At 41.8% G+C, this 23,099-nt stretch overlaps 1 protein-coding gene across 1 annotated transcript in view; it reads right to left on the bottom strand.

Moving 5' to 3' along the window:
• LOC117673538 (uncharacterized) overlaps positions 1-12,468 on the bottom strand; it is a 30,238-nt gene extending 17,770 nt beyond the window's left edge. Inside the window, exons 1-3 of the mRNA XM_087885247.1 lie at positions 12,391-12,468; positions 3,561-6,042; positions 3,168-3,454 (exon numbers count right to left, since the gene is read on the bottom strand). Of these exons, the coding sequence (XP_087741373.1) occupies positions 3,168-3,454; positions 3,561-5,656 (2,383 nt within the window). The 5' untranslated portion in view covers positions 5,657-6,042; positions 12,391-12,468. The remainder of the gene's footprint in view (positions 1-3,167; positions 3,455-3,560; positions 6,043-12,390) is intronic.
• Positions 12,469-23,099: the final 10,631 nt, after the last annotated feature.

The following is a 23,099-nucleotide window of genomic DNA, read 5'->3' as shown; positions in this document are numbered from 1 at the left end:
GTTCATTTACTGACTGTTCAAAGTTATGATGACACTGAAAAAAGTGACATGACCTTTTTCACACTAACAATCTTGGTAGAATCCCTATGAACATTGATCAAAATCCCGATGCTTGGCAACTGATTCATAGTTATGACCGTTGCTGTGTCCGAAGGTCAGGTGAGATCCCCTTTTGCAACCATTTGACAAGCCAAATCAATGGGGAAGCCAGATTCACTTAACAACCATATTACTAAATTATCAACTGCAATGATTCACTGTGGCAAGGAAGGTCATAAGATGAGGTATAATTCACTTAACAAATGTGTCCCTTAAAAACAAATATTTGGGGCTTAATTGTGGTCATAAGTTGAAGACTACCTGTAATTTTGCCTGGTGGAAAGAGATTGTATGTTCCCTCAGCAAGTTCTCTTCTGACACACCTGACAAGATTTGGAGATTGTGTATTCACACATAAACCAAGGATTGTTGTGCATCACCCTTAAAGGCAGCTAACAGGAAGATTTCACACACTAGAAGAAAGAAATCTGAAGAAATGGAAAGTCTTATAGTTGGTACCTGTGGAATTTGACAAAGTTTTGCTTATACTGGCCAAAAGGGAGAACAACTGCAAAGTGGAGAGTTTTTTTCCCCCTGCCCCATCCAGAAACACTGTTTTTTAGCGTATGATTTTGATACACACAGTCACTCTACACACAGTCACTCATGCCCTCGTCACCTCTCGTCTGGACTATTGTAACGCTCTCTACATGGGGCTCCCCTTGAGGTGCACTCGGAGGCTCCAACTGGCGCAGAGTGCGGCCGCGCTGGTGATTATGGGAGCGACGTGGAGTTCCCATGTAACACCTCTCCTGTGCGAGCTGCACTGGCTCCCGGTGGTCTTCCGAGTGCGCTTCAAGGTTTTGGTTATCACCTTTAAAGCGCTCCATGGCTTAGGACCTGGTTATCTACGGGACCACCTGCTACCGCCAATAGCCTCCCACCGGCCAGTACGGTCCCATAGAGAGGGGCTCCTCCGGGTGCCGCCGGCCAAACAATGTCGACTGGCGGCCCTTACGGGGAGAGCCTTCTCTCTGGGGGCACCTACGATCTGGAACGAGCTCCCCCCGGAGATACGGAGGATCCCGGATCTGCGCACCTTCCGTCGTGCGCTTAAGACATTTTTATTTCATCAAGCTGGCCTGGCCTAAATCTTCTCCCCTTTTTAAATGTAAATTTTAAATTTTAATTTGTTTTTAAATTATGGGGTATTTTAAATTTGTTCAGCCAAATTATTTAATTCGTTTTTATTCTATTTTTAAATTTTTGTATTTATGTGTTTTATCCTGTGGCTGTTCACCGCCCTGAGTCCTTCGGGAGTAGGGCGGTATATAAATTTAAATAAATAAATAAATAAATAGTGGGAAAGAATTCCAGCGTAGGATGCCTTCAATCGATCAGCAGAAAAGAAAACCAGTCCCCTAAAGCTTGAAATCAACAGGGAATCCACACACTAATCAAAAAGCTAAAGCACGCCTGGGAACCGGATCCTCTATCCACCTTTGGTCTGTGAGCGTAATTAATAAAATGCAACATTTTTTCATATTACAGGTATCCACTTATGACCACAATTGAGCCCATAATTTCGGTTGTAAGTTATCATGGTCGTAAAACAATTTATCATATGACCAGACCCAATTTTAAGACTTTTGTGGCAGTCATTAAGTATACCTTGTGGTTGTTAAACAAACCCATTATTTGCTATGGGGCACTTCTTGCCAGAAGTAAACACCAATTAGCAGGAAAAAATGTCATAAATTGAGGTCACAATGATAAACTGCTGCTAACAGCTGTAAATGTGAGCCAGCTGTTGAACATCCAAAATGCAGTCATGTCATCCCCACAGGTACCATGTGGGGATGATGGAACTTTGAATTTGCGTCTCAAGTGGCTTTTGGAGGGTCCATTGTAATGTGAAATGGTCAAAAGCACCCAGTCATGTTAAGATGACCACGTTAAAGGAATTCATCCCCAGGTTTTTCAAAACATTTTTGTCTACTCGCTATCTCCATCTGTGGGGACCTCAAATATAGGTAGATTACAGATTACAGCTAGTTTAACAATTACAGTGAGTTAGGAACAACCGTATGTATGGGGATCTCGCCACCAAGCAAGAGTTGAGAAAAAGGTTTTCTTTTTATTATTAAATGTATTTATTTATAAACTTATTCGCTATTCATCACACAGTTTGAGGCAACTATAAGTGTCTTGCCTTGCCATAATGTTCACAGCAATACTGATAATACCCCTTTTTTCCTTGTAAAAAGTTATTGATAGTTCTTACATGATGCATTTTTAAAAATGAAACATTTTCCACTGTACATTCCTTTTCTCAGATTGCCACAACCAGGGCGGGTACCACAAATATGCCAGCATCTTAGTGTTGCTATCATCAAGAGCACACAGGAGTTGCTAATAAATCTGGAGATATGGTTTTACTCACAGCAAAACCATGATCCCTTTTCTCAACTCAATATTGAGGTCACCTCCATAAGGTTGATCTGCAAGGTGGAACAGCCTTTACATGTGAAATTTTACATTATTTTTTTTACCTAGGCCTTGGGCCTACTACCCACACACTTTTTACCCATCCCACCTATTGAAGATCTCCTGGAGGCAGCTGACATTCTCAGTGCACCCACAATTCCTTAATGTGGTCTAAAGTGTTAAGGTACAAAAAAAGCAGTTTCTCCTTGTCCCTCATGACCATGTCCCAGAAGCAGCCGCCATTTTGGCCCTGAAGTTGGTGTGGCAAAATGGCAGCCGCTTCCACAAGTCCACTCCAGGGATGAATCACAGGGACACTAAAAATAACGGCTGCTTCTAGGACAAAGTCATGAGGCCCAAAGATACGTGTCCCGCCCTCCTTTCCAGGAAAGGAAAGGAAAGGAAAGGAAAGGAAAGGAAAGGAAAGGAAAGGAAAGGTTATAATGAGAGGGAGTAAAATTCTGAGGGAAATCCTGCCTAAGCACTTGGCCACCAGCTGCCCTGCTGCCCTTTCGCCATTCTCTTGTCCCCTCCTTCTGACCTCTCTTCATGGTCTCCCATCCTATTGATGAGGATGCTTTGGTTACAAAGCTGGGTCTCCTGGCATGGAGAGGGAGTGGGCCTTCCTCTGACCCACACACTTTGTCCTTCTGCATACACCATGAGCAACATGCCCAAGGAGAGTGAGCACAGCAGCAGCAGCCTTGAGGAGGAGATAAGCGCAGCCGGGCACCCACTTGGGGAAGCAGGGCTGGACTGTGGGGTCCCAGTACCGTGGGAGCTCGAGGGCCAGGGTGGGTACTTGCGCTCCAAGGGCTCTGGACAGCCGGCGCTGCTCTCCGGGGGTCCTTTGCGTGGCTTGAGAGGGATGGCGAGAACCATTGTCTCGGTTTCCTCTCCTGGAGACAATGGATCACCCCAGACCTGCCTGGGCCATCGTAAGCACCCAAGGCACAAGAGATGTCAAGCTGGCCATGAGAGGTCACCCCAGCCACGCCCACCAACAAGGTCAACCACAAACCTTATGCGGCCCTCAATGAAGTTGAGTTTGACACCCCTGATCTGGACACTCATATTGTCTCTCTCTTCTGTGAGTCCTCTGGTGGCTCACCAGGTTAGAACGGTAACTGAAAGTTTTCCCACAATCTGGACACTTGTATGGTTTCTCTCCTGTATGTGTCCTCTGGTGTATTAGCAGGCTGGAATTGCAACTGAATTTTTTCCCACAATCAGGACATTCAAAAGGTTTTTCTCCTGTGTGAATCCTCAGATGAAACACCAAGGAGGATTTCTGACTGAAATGTTTCCCACAATCAGGACATTCAAAGGATTTTTCTCCTGTGTGAGTCCTCAGGTGATTCACAAGGTTGGAACTATGACTGAAACTTTTCACACACTCTGGACACTTGTACGGTTTCTCCCCTGTGTGAATCCTCTGGTGGCTCACCATATTAAAATGGTAACGGAAACTTTTCCCACAATCAGGACATTCAAAGGGTTTGTCACCTGTATGTGTCATCTGGTGTTTTATTAAGTGGGAATTCTGACTGAAGCTCTTCCCACATTCAGGACATTCAAAGGATTTTTCTCCTGTGTGAGTCCTCAGGTGATTCACAAGGTTGGAACTATGACTGAAACTTTTCACACACTCTGGACACTTGTACGGTTTCTCCCCTGTGTGAATCCTCTGGTGGCTCACCATATTAAAATGGTAACGGAAACTTTTCCCACAATCAGGACATTCAAAGGGTTTGTCACCTGTATGTGTCATCTGGTGTTTTATTAAGTGGGAATTGTGACTGAAGCTTTTCCCACATTCAGGACATTCAAAGGGTTTCTCTCCTGTGTGAGTCCTCTGGTGTATCACTAGGTGGGAATTCCAACTGAATTGTTTCCCACAATCAGAACATTCAAAGGGTTTCTCTCCTGTGTGAATCCTCTGGTGTATCACCAGATGGGAATTCTGACTGAAACGTTTCCCACAATCAGGACATTCAAAGGGTTTCTCTCCTGTGTGAATCCTCTGGTGTATCACCAGGTAGGAATTGAGACTGAAACGTTTCCCACAATCAGGACATTCAAAGGGTTTCTCTCCTGTGTGAATCCTCTGGTGTATCACCAGGTGGGAATTCTGACTGAAATGTTTCTCACAATCAGGACATTCAAAGGGTTTCTCTCCTGTGTGAGTCCTTTGGTGTTTCCTCAAGTTGGAATTCTGACTGAAACTTTTCCCACAATCAGGACATTCAACAGGTTTTTCTCCTGTGTGAGTCCTCTGGTGTATAACAAGGCTAGTACGATAACTGAAACTTTTCCCACAATCTGGACATTTATATGGTTTCTCTCCTGTGTGAGTCCTTTGGTGGTTCACCAGATTGGAGTTCTGACTGAAACTTTTCCCACAATCTGGACACTCATATGGTTTCTCTCCTGTGTGAGTCCTTTGGTGGTTCACCAGATTGGAGTTCTGGCTGAAACTTTTCCCACAATCGGGACATTCAAAGGGTTTTTCTCCTGTATGAGTCCTCAGGTGATTCACGAGGTTGGAACTCTGACTGAAACTTTTCCCACAATCTGGACACTTGTACGGTTTCTCTCCTGTGTGTGACCTCTGGTGTATCAGCAGGCTTGAATTGAGACTGAAGTTTTTCTCACAATCAGGACATTCAAAAGGTTTTTCTCCTGTGTGAGTTCTCTGGTGATACATTAAGGAGGATTTCTGACTGAAATATTTCCCACAATCGGGACATTCAAAGGGTTTCTCTCCTGTGTGAGTCCTCTGGTGATCCACAAGGTTGGAACTCTGACTGAAACTTTTCACACACTCTGGACACTTGTACGGTTTCTCCCCTGTGTGAATCCTCTGGTGGGTCACCAGGTTAAAATGGTAACTGAAACTTTTCCCACAATCAGGACATTCAAAGGGTTTGTCACCTGTATGTGTCATCTGGTGTTTCATTAAGTGGGAATTCTGACTGAAGCTCTTCCCACATTCAGGACATTCAAAGGGTTTCTCTCCTGTGTGAGTCCTCAGGTGATTCACAAGGTTGGAACTATGACTGAAACTTTTCACACACTCTGGACACTTGTACGGTTTCTCCCCTGTGTGAATCCTCTGGTGGTTCACCATGTTAAAATCGTAACGGAAACTTTTCCCACAATCAGAACACTCGTATGGTTTCTCCCTGGTGTGAGTCCACTAATGTATCACAAAGTTGCCATGCTTGCGAAAGCATTTACCACATTGGGAGCAATTGTAGGGCATCTGTCCTATGTGGATCCTTCTATGAATCACAAGGAAGCTATTCTGACCAAAGCTTTTGCCACATTCAGAGTATTTATATGGCTTTTCTCCAGTGTGGATCCTCTGTGATTTGGACTCTGTGCTTTTCCCTCAATAGCCACGAATTGTGTGGCTTTCTGAAGGAAATGAACAATATTTTTATTTTGTTGCAATTTGCTTTGCTTTTCAATGTTGCTTGTTGTCCAGTGTGCTTATATTGGCATCATCTTTGTCTGTAAGATTCAAATGATAGTGTAAATTATATAAAACGGTTGCAGAAGATGTGAAAAAAGGTAGCATGGGCAATCCTTGAGGTACAACAGGCCATTCAAGAAATGTTTGAAGTTACAACACCCCCCCCCCATGATAAATATCAATAGTTTCAAAGTTGAAACTTTGCAGTCCCCCCCCCCCCCCCCGTAGTCCTTCAGCCTTACGACCAACTGCAGAGATGCTACAGCACAAACACCCACCTATTTCTCTCCCATCTTGCCCGGTGAGTCCGCAGAGGCCCCAGACCCCAGTAGATTGGCCTGCTTTGTCAATATCTTTGCTTCTAGGCATTCCTCCCCAACCCCATTCCCGTGTCATCATTCACTTACTTAGGCTAGGGAGGATAGGATTGCCATGGAAACAAAAGAGATCGGATTTCTTCTTTGCTCTATCAATGCTAGCTTTACGCTAGTCTTATGCTGGTAGAGCAAAGAAGAAACCCCTTCTCTTTTTTTCCCATGCCACTCCTTTCCTCCACAGCCAGGTTAAACCACTATAGTATCTTCTTAGCGCCAGCTGCATAAAACTAGCACCGGCAGAGCTAAGAGGAAATCATAGTAGTTTATGCTGGCTGGGGCAAAAGGATTGCCATGGAAACAAAAGAGATTGGATTTCTTCTTCTTGATTGTGCCACGTGGCCCACAGAGGGAGCGGCTTTCTCTACTCTAATTTCCTGAGCTCATCAAAATGTAAGTAAGCAAATGGTGATGGGGTGGAGTATGGAGGAGGCCCACATGACTTGGTGGAAATCAAGCGGCAGGAGGCAGAGCATCGGATATCCAGAGGGTTAGGGTTTTCACTGCACCTACAATTCATTCATGCGGTCTGCAGTGTTAAGGTAGAAATAAAGTGCAGCTTATCCCTCTCCTGCAGGACAATGACTCAGAAGCAGCTGTCATTTTGGCCCTGAGGCATTTATGGAAAAATAGCAGCTGCTTCCACAAGTCTACCACATGGCCCAGGGATGAATAACAGGCACACTGAAAATAACGTCTGATTCTATGATACAGTCATGCAGCCCATAGATGTGCGTCCTACCCTCCTTCTCTAAGGTAAGCTTCAGAGATCTTCAAAAGGTACAGAGGAGGAGGCTATGATGCCTGGTGGGTCGGACTTAAGAGATAGGTTATCTACTCTGACTTCCTGAGCTCATCAAAATTAAAGTAAGCGAATGGTGATGGGGTGGAGTATAGAGGAGGCCCACATGGCTTTGGGGAAACCAAGGAGCAGGAGGCAGAGCATTGGATATCCTAGAGGGTAGGGGAGGAAGCCTCCTGGGAGTGCCTGTGCCCGCAATAGGCCTCCCTTGGTTTCTCCCATCCCTGAGTCACCCCATGATCTAGGTAATGACCTGCACATTTGTTTAACAGATGCATTGGGGAAAGGAGGGAGGTTGTTAGTTAGGTTTCAGTTTCAGTTTCAGATTTATTAAATTTTTATACCGCCCTTCTCCCAAAGGGACTCAGGGCAGTGTACTGCCAAGATAAAACCAACAATAGAAAAGTTAAAAACAATTTTAAAATTATTAAATAGTTTGGCCAAACGTCTAAAATACAATAACCCATTAAAATATTTTAGGCCAGCCCTGCTTGATGGAATAATAGCGTTTTAAGGGCGCGGCGGAAGGTACGGAGGTCAGAAATCCGACGAATCTCCGGGGGCAGCTCATTCCAGAGGGCAGGTGCCCCCACAGAGAAGGCTCTCCCCCTGGGGGTCCGCCAGTCGACACTGTCTAACTGACGGCACCCTGAGGAGACCCTCTCAATGGGAGCGTACTGGTCGGTGGGAGGCTATTGGACGCAGAAGGAGGTCTCATAAATATCCAGGTCCCATGCCATAAAGCGCTTTAAAGGTGACAACTAACACCTTGAATTGCACCCGGAAGACCACTGGGAGCCAGTGCAGCTCGCGCAGGAACGGTGTTACATGGGAGCACCGAGTCGCCTCCATAATCACCCGCGTGGCCGCATTCTGGACCAGCTGGAGCTTCCGGGTGCTCTTCAAGGGGAGCCCCATGTAGAGAGTGTTACAGTAGTCCAGACTGGAAGTGATGAGGGTGTGAGTGACCGTGTGCAAGGCGTCCCGTTCCAGAAAGGGACGCAACTGGTAGATCAGGCGAACCTGATAAAAAGCCCCCCTGGCCACAGCCGTCAGGTAGTCTTCACGGTGCCCCCCACCCCTAAGCCCTCCAACCGACGCAACATGGTCAATGGTATCAAAAGCTGCTGAGAGGTCTAATAGGACCAGGACAGAGGAACAACTCCTGTCCCGAGCCCTCCAGAGATCATCTACCAATGCAACCAATGCCGTTTCAGTGCTATACCCAGGCCTGAAGCCAACTGGAACGGATCTAGATAGTCCGCTTCATCCAGGTACTGGGGAAGCTGTCGCGCCACCACTCTCTCAACAACCTTCGCCACGAAGCGAAGGTTGGAGACCGGATGATAGTTTGATAAAACAGCCGGGTCCAGAGAAGGCTGCTTAATTTAATGTAGTTCTCGACTTCCGACATGAATGGGCAGGCTCCATTAATGTCATAAATTGAGGACTATCTGTATATGTTACAATGAAAAGCAAACATGCCACAATGCTTGAATAACCTCTTACATTAATTATGATTAATTTGACTTCCGAGATCCAAGTTCAAATATCCATTCATGCATGAAATTCATTTGTTGACTTGGGTCAGTCACAAATTCTGAGCCCTGTAAAGGATTATCATCAAATACAGTCATGTGGAAAAGAAAGAATACCTTCTTTTAGTTCTATGATTTTTATGTATCAGGACATAATAAAACTTATCTGGTTCTTAGCAGTTCTTAAACGTAGGTAAATATAACCTCAGATGAACAACAACACATGACATATTATCTTACCAGAGAAATTTAGTAAAGAAAATGCATATTTGATTACAACTGCAGCGAGGATAGTATTTGCCCAAAGATGGAAAGCAGAGAAAATCCCTACAGAGGGAGAAGTAATTAAGAAAATATTGGATTGTGCAGAAATGAATAGATTGACTTTGACAATTAAAGAAAAAGAGGAATTGGAATATTTTAAGGTACATTGGGGACAATTTTATCATTGGTTAGAGAAGAGAAATATATAGGATAATAATGTAATGAAATGAGTGAAGAATAAAGAAGAGAAAGAAGATAGATAAATGTATTAATGGAAAAGCAAGAAATGTGGGAGAAATGTTATAATAAATGAAATGATAATATTAAGATATGATAAATAGTGGACGAGTAGGAAGAAGACACAAAAGTTGTACTCAGATGATATACTGATTGATTATGTATTTTATGTTTGTCTATAAAATAAAAAACTTTTATAAAAAAAACATGACCTATTACACCCATGTCATCATTTTTTTTACAAAAAGGCAAAATGGAGACGCAAAAAACTAAGAAACTAAAAACACTGTTATTTCTTCCATAGATATGAAGAGATGAAGTAGCAGCCAATTGCTGCTAAGCAAATGCTCTTGATCAATTATCATCAGCAAGTGTGACTACATCTATAAAAGCCGAAGTTGTAGGAGTTTGCTGGTCTCTGGCATTGAGGTGTGTCTTAATTCAATGCCAAAATGTAAATACATCAATGCGGATCTTGGAGAAGCAATTGTTGCTGCCCATCAATCTGGGAAGGTTTATAAGGCCATTTCCAAATAATTTAAAATCCATCATTCTACAGTGAGGAAGATTATTCAGAAGTAGTAAATATTCAAGACAGCTGCCAATCTTCCCAGAAACGGAACTCCCAGAAAATTCACCCCAAGGTTGGACCATGCAATGCTCAGAGAAATTGCAAAAAATCAAAGAGTTACATCTCAGATTCTACAGCGCACATTTAGCATGTTAAAATTTAATGTTCACGACAATGCAATTACAAAAAGACTAAAGAAATATGGTTTGTTTGAAAGGGTTGTCAGGAGAAAGCTTCTTCTTTCTAAAAAGGACATAGCAGCACAGCTGAGGTTTCCAAAGTTGAATCTGAACAAATCACAGAACTTCTGGAACACTGTCCTTTGGACAGGTGAGACCAAAGTGGAGATGGTTGGCTGTAATGCAAAGTGCCACATTTGATAAAAATGAAACATATCATTTCAGCACAAACGTCTCATACCAACCATCAAGCACCGTGATGAAGGGGTGATGATTTGGATTTGTTTTGCAGCAACAAGACCCTGACACCTTGCAGTCACTGAGTTGCCTATCACCTCCTCTCTATACTAAAGTATTCTAGAGTCAAATGTGCGGCCATCTGTCCAAAAGCTAAAGCTTGGCTGACATTGGATTATGCAATGTGACAATGATCCCAAGCTCCCCAGCAAATCTACAAGAGAATGGTTGAAAAAGAAAAGAATTGTGTTGCAATTCTTTTCTTTTTCACCTCTCGTCACCTCTCGCCTGGACTACGGCAATGCTCTCTACATGGGGCTCCCCTTGAAGAGCACCCGGAGACTCCAGCTGATCCAGAATGCGGCCGCGCGGGTAGTGACGGGAGCTGCATGGCGTTTCCACATAACACCTCTCCTGCGTGAGCTGCACTTGCTCCCAGTAGTCTTTTGGGTGCGCTTCAAGGTGTTGGTTATCACCTTTAAAGCGCTCCATGGCATAGCACCTGGATATCTTCGAGACCATCTGCTGCCACCAACGACCTCCCACCGACCAGTGCGCTCCCACAGAGAGGGCCTCCTCAGGGTGCCATTGGCCAAGCAATGTAGACTGGTGGCCCCCAGGGGGAGGGCCTTCTCTGTGGGGGCACCTGCCCTCTGGAATCAATTGCCCCCAGAGATACGAAGAATTCAAGACCTCGGTGCCTTCCGCCGTGCCCTGAAGACCTTTCTTTTTCAGCAAGCCGGGCTGGCTTAACACTTTTTTAAACGTTTTTTAATATGTTTTGTTACTGTTTTTTTAACTTGGGGCCAAACTTATATATATCTTTTTAAATTGTTTTTAATGTTTGTTTTTATGTTTTTTACCTTGGCTGTACACCGCCCTGAGTCCTTTGGGAGAAGGGCGGTCTATAAATGTGAGTAATAAATAAATAAATAAATTGCAGTCCAAGTCCCGACGTCAACCTGATTGAAAGGCTATGGTGGGGCCTCAAGAGAGCTGTGCATAAACAAATGCCTACAAACCTCAACGAACTGCAGCAATGTTGTAAACTTTGGGCCAAAATCTCTCCTCCAGAACAATGTGAGACTGATACAGTCACACAGAAAACAATTACTTCAAGTTATTGCTGCTAAAGGTGACTCTTCAAGATACTGAATCACAGAGTGCTAGTTTTTCACACATGGCTTCTCCATTTTGGCCTTCTTTTTGTAAAATACATTATGACATGTAATATGTCATGTGTCGTTGTTCATCTGAGGTTATATTTGCCTACTTTTAAGATTTCTAAGGACCAGATGATTTTTTACTATGTCCTGATATGTAAAACCATAGAACTCAAAGAGGGTGTACTTCCTTTTTCACATGGCTGCATATCTGAAAGTGCTGGGGATAGATTATCCAATTGCAGGTATACAGAAATAAAAATACACACAGCTAAAAATGTATATATGTGGAAAATCTATGTGTTTTCAGTCTAAAAAAATGTCCCCAAACAGTCAAACCTTCTGAATTAATTTTAGAGATGTGGGGCTTGAACTGATGAAATGATGCCGAAAGCCTCTGCAACATTTGAAGCACCAGTTTTGCCCACAGAAACTGCTTAAGGGCAGAAAATACCATCCAGAACCCCTCTGGTGACATCCCTATGCAAGTAGTCCTCACTTACTGACTGCAATTGGGACTGGCACTGTGTCACTAAGCAGCCCGATCAGTAAGCATGATATCACATGCTTAGTGTGCAGGGGTAGGTTCTACTTACCTTTACTACCGGTTTGTATTGTGCCCGTGTTTAACTCGCACACACGCTTTTCTGCGCATGCGCAGATCACTTATGATGACGTCCAGGTCAGCGGACGGAGCTTCCTGCCAGTTTTACTATCGGTTCTATAGAATTGGTCCGAACTGGGGGCAACCCACCACTGTTAGTGTGCCAATTTACATCTGTTCCTCTGCATTTGTTACACAAATTACTGTGGGTTGTTAGGCAACTTCACATAGCTGCGACTTGCAACTTCTTGCCAGTATCCCCACTGATTTTGCCTCTGAGAAACTAGCTGGGAAGGTCAAAAATGGGGATCATGATGGTGGGATGTTGCGACCATCATAAATGTATACCGGTTACCACACCCGAACCAAATAGCCCAACTTGCTTCTGGCCTCTCCTCCAACTTGCCCTCAACTCACCTTCCAGCTGATGCTTCAACTTTTAGAAGAGCCCAAAAGCCGCTCTGCAAGCCACCTTCCACCAGTGAGTGAACCGGTACAGGTAGTTCCTTTGTGCTTCTCTTCTTCCTCAATCCTTTCTAGCAATACAGTACTTGATGGTTTTAACTCCTTTAAGGATCAACTACAGATGCACTTACTGTATTGACGGCTTTGTAGCCGCAGAAGTTGCCCATCTGACCGCCAAGTTCTTACAGAATTACAGAGTAAGAGATGGAAGGGACCAACTCTCCAAGCAGGAGAACCTATATCATTCCAGTCAAATGGCTCTCCAGTCTCCTCTTAAAAGCCTCCACTGATGGAACAACCACAGGTTGAGAGGCAATTTGTTCCACTGATTAATTGTTCTCACTGACAATTTCTTCTTAATTCTAGGTTGGAATTTTTTTACTAATTCTCCCTCTGTTACTTTTTGTCCTACTTTCAGGCACTTTGGGGAATAGGTCGACCCCTTTTTCTGCGTCAGCCCCTCAACTATTGAAAGACTGCTATCATGTCACCCTTAGTCATTCTCTGCATTAAATTACACATACCCAGTTCCTGCACCCGCTCATCGGATATTTTAGCCATCACATGAAGTATTAGTATCCTTGATAAAACCTTAGTAAGGCCACATTTGGAATATTGCATCTAGTTTTAGTCACTGTGATATAAAAAAGGGAAAAGTGCGCAGAAAAGAGCAAGAAAGATATAGGGGACCGGTCAGAAATCTCTTTTTTCAGCCCTCTGGTTAGTCCTTTTGTGCATATGGACTACTCAGAGGGCTGAAAAAGTTATTTTTGACTGTTCCTTGCACTTTTGACCAGTCCTGGAACTTACGACTGTCCTCACATTTTACGTTTTCTGCCCTATCTTATCACCATGGTGAAGAGAAACAGTTGTGAAATGAGTGACATGGTTGTTAAGAATGCTGCACGGGCATAAATGTGAGGATGGTCATAAGTGTGAGGACCAGTCAAAAGTGCAAGGACCTGTCAGAAATGACTTTTTTCAGCCCTCTGAGTAGTCCCTATACACATAGCCATGGCCACCCGGTCACATGACCAGCTAGCCACGCCCACCCAGTCACATGACCTCCAAGCCATGCCCACAAAATAAGCCACGCCCACAATGGTGTCCCTCTTTACCAATGTTAAAATCTGGTCACCTTAGGATAAGGGCACAATTGGAATATATTGTATATCTTTTAGTTGTTATAGATGAAGAAATATAAGGGGAGGGAATGGTCTTGGGGTGGGGGTGTACTGTAATATTTTTTACCCCTTTTTTCTTTTCTTTTTTTGTATTTAGATGTGTATGTGCTATGTTTGTTTTATTTGTATTAAAAAATAACAACAACAAAACCCTGGATGCAATATTGCAAATGTGGTTTACTAAGGTTTTATAAAGTGATACTAATACTTCACGCGATCTTGATTCTATCCCTCTGTTAGTGCAGCCCACCACTGCCTTGGCTCTATTAACAGCTGCCACACAACTGCTGGCTCACATTGAAGTGATTGTCCACTAGGATTCCAAGGTCCCTCTTGCAATTACTGCTATTGAGAATATTGCTGTTCTATAGCTGTGCAGATGATAGACACAGAACTGCGACAACACCAAATCTGTGACTTACAGATAGTCCTCATCTAACGACCAGCATGGTTTAGCAACCATTCAAAAAACAACTTATGACCCAGATTTGAACTTCTGAGGATGGGGGGGGGGGGGGCTCCACTCAGGGTCACATGACATTTTGGGAGCTTGGCAACCAGCCTGCAATTGTGTCCTTTCATAGCATCCTGCAATCACATGATCATTTTTTACATTTTTGCCAGAAACCCATGCTTATATCCCTAGTGAACAATGTGTTCGTTTACTGATTGTAGCATGCACTTAACAACTGCCACAAAATAGGTTGTAGAATTGGGCACATTGTGTGGAGACCCATTAATGACCATCATGACTTAGGACTGTAATTGCAGGCTAAATTACAGTTGTAAATCAAGGATTACCTGCATTTTCAATGTTGGTTTAATCCTGGTCATTGAAAGCTACCCAGATGTTAAGATCTTAATAGTGTATCTGGAAAGGAACTAAGCTAATACAGGCAGTCCATCACTTACAAGTTCATTTAGTGACTGTTCAAAGTTACGACAACACTGAAAAAAAGTGACATAACTATTTTTCACACTTACAACCTTGGTAGCATCCCTATGATCAAAATTCAGATTTATTTATTTTATTAAAATTTATATGCCGCCCTTCTCCCGAAGGACTCGGGGCGGCTCACAAGTATAAAATGACAATAAAAACAATATCACTAAATAACATTAAAAATCCAATTTAAAATCCCAGAGTTAACTAAAAAACCCAACCAGATCAGATAATTTGAATAAAAAGCCAGGTCTTAAGATATTTGCGGAAGGAACGGAGATCAGGGGCTGTCCGGAGCTTGGCAACTGGTTCATAGTTATGAACATTGCTGTGTCCGAAGGTCAGGTGATCCCCTTTTGCAACCATTTGACAAGCCGAATCAATGGCGCAGAGTGCGGCCATGCGGGTGGTTATGGGAGCAACATGGCACTCCCGTGTGACACCTCTCCTGCGCGAGCTGCACTGGCTTCCGGTGGTCTTCCAGGTGCGCTTCAAGGTTTTGGTTACCACCTTTAGAGCGCTCCATGGCTTAGGACCTGGTTATTTACGGGACCGCCTACTACCACAAACAGCCTCCCACCAGCTGGTACGCTCTCATAGAGAGGGGCTCCTCCGGGTGCCGTCAGCCAAACAATGTCGACTGGAGGCCCCCAGAGGGAGGGCCTTCTCTGTGGGGGCACCCACTATCTGGAACGAGCTCCCCCCAGATACGGAGGATCCCGGATCTGTGCACTTTCCGCCGTGCTCTTAAGGCCCTCCTATTCCAGCAAGCCGGCCTGGCCTAATTTTCTCCCCTTTCTTTTAAATTTTAAATTGAAATTTTAATTTGTTTTAAATTATTGGGATTTTTAATTGTCTTGGGCTAAATTATTTAATTTGGTTTTAATTATGTTTCTAACTTTTGTATTTATGTATTTTATTCTGTGCCTGTTCACCGCCCTGAGTCCTTCGGGAGTAGGGCGGTATACAAATTTAATAAAACATAGAACATAAAACAAACATAAACAATGGGGAAGCCCGATTCACTTAACAACCATATTACTAAATTATCAACTGCAATGATTCACTGTGGCAAGGAAGCTCATAAGATGGGGTATAATTCACTTAACAAATGTGTCACTTAACAAGAAATATTTGGGGCTCAATTGTGGTCATAAGTTGAGGACTACCTGTAATTTTGCCTGGTGGAAAGAGACTGTATGTTCCCTCAGCAAGATTCTCTTCTGACACACTTGACAAGGTTTGGGGATTGCACATTCACACATGAACCAAGGATTGTTGTGCATCACCTTTAAAGGCAGCTAACAGGAAGATTCCACACTCTAGAAGAAATGGAAAGCCTTATAGTTGGCACATATGGAATTTGGCAAAGTTTTGCTTATACTGGCCAAAAAGGGGAACAACTACAAAGATGGAGGGTTTTTTTCCCCCTGCCCCACCCAGAAATAGTTTTTTAACATATGATTTTCACAGAGGGAAAGAATTCCAGTGTATGATGCCTTCAATAGATCAGCGGAAAAGAAGATTACAGATTATAGGTAACTTAATAATTGTAGTGAGTTAGAAACAACCATATGTATGGGGATCTCGCCACCTAGCAAGAGTTGAGAAAAAGCTTTTACATCACCTTTTTATTATTAAATGTATTTATTAATAAACTTATTTGCAGTTTGAGGGAACTCTAAGTGTGTTGCTTTGCCATAATATTCACAGCAACACTGACAATACCTTTTTTCCTTGTAAAAGGTTATTAATAGTTCTTACATGATGCATTTTTAAAAATGAAACATTTTCCACTGTACATTCCTTTTCTCAAATTGCCACCACCGGGGGGGGGGGGGGTTACCACAAATATGCCAGCATCGTAGTGTTGCTATCATCAAGAGCACACAGAAGTTGCTAATAAATCTGGAGACCCTGTGAGCAAAACCCTGATCCCTTTTCTCCTCAACTCAATATTGAGGGCGTCTCCATAAGGTTGATGTGCAAGGTGGAACAGCCTTTGCATGTGAAATTTTACATTGCTTTTTTACCTAGGCCTTGGGCCTACTACCCACACACCCTTTACCCATCCCACCTATTGAAGATCTACCGGAGGCAGCTGACATTCTCAGTGCACCCACAATTCCTTAACGTGGTCTAAAGTGTTAAGGTACAAAAAAAGCAGTTTCTCCCTGTCCCTCATGACTATGTCCCAGAAGCAGCCGCCATTTTGGCCCCAAAGCTGGTGTGGCAAAATGGCAACCGCTTCCACAAGTCCACTCCAGGGATGAATCACAGGGACATTGAAAATAATAGCTGCTTCCGGAACACAGTCACGAGGCCCAGAGATACGTGTCCTGGCTTCCTTCCCCAACATGAGAATCAGAGATCTTCAAAAGATACGGAGGAGAGTTTGAAGCCTGGTGGGATGGGAATCGGGGCTAAGGACTACAGGGACCCAGCAGGAGAGGAAAAAAGCCTGTGGGGAAAAAAGCCTGTGGCAGAGGCCTAGTGAGTCCTATTTGGGAAAGCCTGGGGGACACTATGTGGGAGTAATAGGCCTAAGGGGATTCTGTAATGGAGGGACCCAAGGATTGGGGTAGAGAAGGCCTTTGAAAGGCAAGCCTGGCCCTGCGCCCCTCTTCCAAGTGTTTCCCCCAAATCTGAGGTAGCCAGTGTTCCACTCCATAACTCGCACATGTATTTAACTACATCAATAAGAGCAGGGGGAAGGGTTTGTCAGATGTAAATGCCTTATTCCCTAATGTGTAAATAATGTATATATGGGATATCGGGGGTTAACTTATTCTTTGTTTCCTAATGTATTCATAATTCACCACTCCCATTCTTGACTCCGCCCTTTGTATATATAAGGAGCCACCCTCACCATTTTCTTTGCTTCTATCTGTGAATATTCAGTGAATATAGAATGCCTGTTATGATTAAAGAGAAATATATATAAACCTCTAATCTTTATTATCTTTATTGAGTCTGATCCTAAAAATATTGCAACAAGCTGGTAGCAGAGGATGGTTAATTGACTCAATAAATACTTAAAAATGTCTAAGAAAGATAGGCCCAACACCAGGGCCTACAGCAAAGAAATAGAAACTGAACAAGAAATAATCAACGAATCCACAAACGCGATTTCGAGAGAATCCGAAGAGTACACCACAGAAGAAGAAGAACTAATAAATGAAAATAATGACCAGGAGGAAATCGAAATAGAAAATAACGAACTCAGGTCAGAAATATTGAAGCTATTAAAAAGCCAGAAGAATGATGAAAGTCTCATCGCGAATCTCCAAGAAATGCTGAAAAACAGCGGAGCAGCGAGAGAGAAAAACATCGTCAAAGAGAAACCCAAAGACCAAAAAACTGTGAGTGATATGACTACAGAGAAAGTCATTATGAAAAAGAAAAGATGTGATACCGCGCGAAATTTTGAATGGCAGCCATCTTGGTTTCAACAAGCCTCCAAAGGGAGCGAAGCAGAGCCAATCAAAATGCTCAGTTCAAAATTTCTGGCGCGAAAAACGTTATCAGACAACGAAAGTGAAAAGGAAGATTCGAATTCTCCAGAAGAACCCGAATCAGAAAGCGAAGACGATTTAACCAAATCCCAAATAAAATCAGCAATGAAGACGCTTTTTGCTGCATTTGGGCCAAAATTAAAAATTTCCAAAGCGCCAACGAAGAAGCAAGAGAACAAGCCGATACCTCAAGACCTACACGCTCTCATCCTGACTTCGAGAGCGACGACGCCCGAGCCCAGAGAGCCATGCCGATTCCGCCCCACGCCGCAGACCGGATCAAATACCAACGCACACAAGAGAAAGAGAAGAACAGTCGCCGCCATCAGAACTCCTAAAACCGAGCCAGAGACCGACTCGTCTGAAGAGGAGCAGAGCGAACGAGCTGAAATGGAGAGAACCTTCCACGACGATGCCAAAGAAGAAATGAGCAACGCGCATGTGCGAAACCACGTAGACGGTCCGGAAAGACTTGAACTGGCCAGAGAACCACGCAGACTCGTTGCGAGCATCCCCATGCCGTTTTGCAATTTCCTGCACTTGCGAGATCACGGACTACCTCAGGTTGTAAGTAATGGACAAAATAATGTGGGAAACTTACCCAGCGACTTCCCAAAACTTAGAGTTGATGGCATTAATTTGCAAGAGTGGTATCAACAGCTCCAGGTTGTCTTTATGAAAGAAAATTTACTATTCTTTATCACTAGTCCTCCAAGAAGACCTTGGACTTTAAAAATAGATTGTTTACATCATAGAGCATTCTTCTTAATAATATCTAGCATATCTCCTGCAATGTATCATAGTATCAAACCAAACCTAACTGTTTCAGAAATAATTCAATGCATGTTTAATCTGTTTCACAGCGACAGTGTAGCTACCACTACAAGAATGTCTAAGGATTTCTTTTCTTCCAGAGTAAAACCAGGGGTTTCCATAAGTGAGCATTTGATATCTCTAAACAAAATAAGAGCTGAGCTGCATCTGAGGGGGGAAGTGATTTCAGATCAAACAATGAAAAGTGTTATTATCAATTCACTTGATTCATCATGGGATAGTTTTATGTCACACTTAGACACCATCAATCTAGGATATTTATCCATAGAGAGTCTATCTAACAAATTGATAGCAGAAGACAATTCAAGAAAAAATCGTTCTAGCAATCACACAGAACACAAATCTTTTAGGAAGGTAGCTTTCCAAGAAAAATACAATGAAGCTTTTAAATGCCACAATTGTGGGTCCAGGGAACACAATAGAAGAGACTGTCCCAAAATATCAAAGGAGAGACATAGGCCAGAATATAGAAGCAGATACAATTATAGACAGTCTTCCACAGATAGATATAAATATAGAAGCCCACCAAATTACAGAGAAAGTAGAGGGGGTAGAGAAAATTCAAAAGAGAGAAAATCTGGTTCACTGAATGGACTAAATAAACAAGACAGCACTAAAACACAACAAAATGAGAACAATAATTGGCTTATCGATTCTGGGGCAACCAATCACACCACTAATAACAAAAATATTCTGTCTTCATTTACAGAAGATAAGTTTGTAATAAAGGTAGCTAATCAAGAAAAGGTTCAAGTATTAGGCAGAGGAAACATAACATTGCCTGGTCTAGGAAAAATAGAGGGGGTATTGTTAATTCCTGAAATACCTCATAACATACTAAGTGTCATAAAACTAAGTAGAGATTCTGACATCAATATAGTTTTTTCAAAGGGGAAAGCAACTTTAGAGAAGGACAAAACAAATGTAGGCACTGTGATGATTAAAGGAGGCCTACCCTATCTGGTAACAAAAGAAAGATGGTTACATAACATTGATTCAAATATGGAAGATTGTATTGAGGCAGATGATGAAAATGTTAGTAACAGTGACAATGATGAATGTAAAATATCTCATGATCACACAAATACACACAAAGAGAAGAAACCAAGAATAGGTAAACCAATTCATGATGAGTGTGCTCACATCTTACATAGGAAGTTAGGACATGCAAGTTTTCCTGTAGTACAAAAAATGACTGAACACGCAGAAGGTGTCAAAATAAAAAATTGTGAAAATTATTTGGAATGCTCAGTATGTAAATCCACTAAACTAAAAACTAGTCCCAGGCCAAAAAAATCCAACAGATCAACTAACAAAATTTTTGACTTAGTACATATGGACTTAGTTGGTCCATTAACTCCATCAATCACTTATAGAAAACGTTACTTCCTAACAATAGTAGATGACTACAGTCGCTATGGTTTTGTTTACACATTAAAACACAAGGATGAAACCTTTCAGAAATTTAAGGAATTCTACAAACGCATAGAAACACAACATAATATCAGAATAAAACAAATTATGACAGATAGGGGATGTGAATTCATGTCTAAAGAATTCTCCCAATGGTTAAAGGATAGAGGAATGCTACATTTCACGTCTAGTCCATTTTCTGCATTCCAAAACGGGATTGCAGAGAGAAAGAATTCCACACTACAAACCATGATTAGGTGCACATTAGAGGATGCTGGTTTAGGCAAACAATTTTGGTCAGAAGCCTTACATTATTCAAATTACACTCAAAATAGAACCTGGTCCAGTATTGTGAATAAAACACCATATGAGGTGATGTATAATAGGAAACCCAAATTAGCACACATGCACATATTTGGAGTCACTGCAGACGTACACATACCTAAACAGTTGAGAAGAAAGGGAGAAAACGTATCCAGAAGATTAAGATTTATGGGATATGAAACTGGCACCAAAGGGTACAGATTCATTGATAATAGTAACAAATTTATAGTCTCCAGAACAGCTGTGTTCCATGAACAAGCCAATTGGTCTAAATTACATCTTAATGAAATATTTCCAGATAAATGCAAAGATACAAAATCTTGTGAGGAAGGAACAATAGAAAATCAAAATATCAACAAAAATACAAACAAAACCAAAACTTGGACAAATAGTCAGCACAAAATAAAGACAGACACATTAACAAAAAAGGAAGCAAGATATTTGCATGACAACCATAGCAAACCTGAAAGAGCTATTAGAAACAATAGAAATCAAATACCAAGTAAATACAGAGATTACATAATGCATATGGATGGTGAACAAATAACACCTAATACATATGAGGAAGTATTAAAACTCCCTTATGAAGAAAAGGAAAAATGGGAACTAGCTATGAAAAAAGAGATGGAAAGTTTGCAAGGATTAAATGTATTCACACCTGCGACTGCACCTAAAGATAAAACAATCATAGGTACTAGGTGGATTTATAAAATTAAGAATCTAGAAGGAGGCAATACTCTATACAAAGCCAGATTAGTTGCACAAGGTTATGCACAAAAGTATCCGGAGGACTATACTGACACATACTCCCCCACAGTGAGAACAGAGAGTGTTAAAACAGCTCTGGTAGTGGCATCTGCACTCAATCTTGATGTATTTCAATATGACATACAGACTGCGTACTTACACGCAAAACTAGATAAGGAAATATATGTAAGGGCACCACACAGTCAATACACTAATAAGAATGAAATCTGGCTATTGAACAAGAGTCTATACGGGTTAAAACAATCTGGCAAAAGATGGTATGATTGTTTGGTAAAAGTACTTAAGACCATGGATTTTAACGCTACCACCGCTGATAACTGTTTCTTTGTAAAAAAAAGTGATGATCACATTGAATTCGTGTTAATTTATGTAGATGATATTTTATATATAGGAAAACACAAGGAGAGAAGAGAAACCTTTGTAAATAAGCTAAACGAACATTTTTCGTTGAAATCTCTAGGTAAAGTAAACAAATACCTTGGTGTACAAATTAACAAAACTAGAAGGGGATTCAAACTTACTCAGAAAGATAAGATTATTGAACTTCTAAACAAATGCAATTTAAACAATGCTAAACCATGTGACACTCCTATGCAAACTGATTTCCTTAGAAACACTGATGAGTCTTCCCCTGAATTCAAAGATAATACATTTTATAGATCAGTCATAGGTTCACTTCTTTATATATCTAATTGGACCAGGCCAGATATTGCATTACCTCTCAATTTATTGTCAAGACATGTTAGTAAACCAACTATGTATCATTGGGAAGCTGTCAAAAGAATTCTAAGATATCTAAAAAGTACATTAGACTTTTGTTTAGTATTAGAACCTAGTAATGACAAAGAACCAAAACTTACTTGTTACGCAGATGCGGATTGGGCTGGAGATATATCATGCAGAAAGAGCACTTCTGGTTATATTTTTCTATTAAATAACTGTCCAGTTTACTGGTACACTGGTAAACAAGAACTGGTAGCCACTTCAACCACAGAAGCGGAATATGTTTGTTTATCCAAAGCTGCAAATAACCTTGTATGGTTTAATGATTTGATTTCAGATGTCTGGAAAAAACCTGCTTTACCTTTTGTTATGCATGAAGATAATAAAGCAGCCATTGAAATATCCAGATCCGATGCCATTGGACAAAGATCCAGGCATATAGATATAAAGTTTAAACATGTGAGACAATTGTCTCAAGATGGATTTATCAAAGCAGTGCATTGTGATACCTCTGAACAATTAGCTGACATATTAACGAAGCCTTTACCTTCTAAACAGCACAAATATTTAACTTCAAAATTATATGTCTTATATTGTCCTGAATCTGAATGTAATTGGTGTTGTATAGCGAACCGGCATTTAGAGGGGGATTTGTCAGATGTAAATGCCTTATTCCCTAATGTGTAAATAATGTATATATGGGATATCGGGGGTTAACTTATTCTTTGTTTCCTAATGTATTCATAATTCACCACTCCCATTCTTGACTCCGCCCTTTGTATATATAAGGAGCCACCCTCACCATTTTCTTTGCTTCTATCTGTGAATATTCAGTGAATATAGAATGCCTGTTATGATTAAAGAGAAATATATATAAACCTCTAATCTTTATTATCTTTATTGAGTCTGATCCTAAAAATATTGCAACAGGATTAATTAAGCAAAGCAGGATCTCAA

Source organism: Pantherophis guttatus, chromosome 2 (assembly GCF_059756535.1).
Source record: "Pantherophis guttatus breed Tessera chromosome 2, ASM5975653v1, whole genome shotgun sequence".
In the NCBI taxonomy this organism is placed as follows: Eukaryota; Metazoa; Chordata; class Lepidosauria; order Squamata; family Colubridae; genus Pantherophis; species Pantherophis guttatus.
The sequence above is the reverse complement of the archived record's forward strand: the minus strand, read 5'-3'. Positions and strand labels throughout refer to the sequence as shown.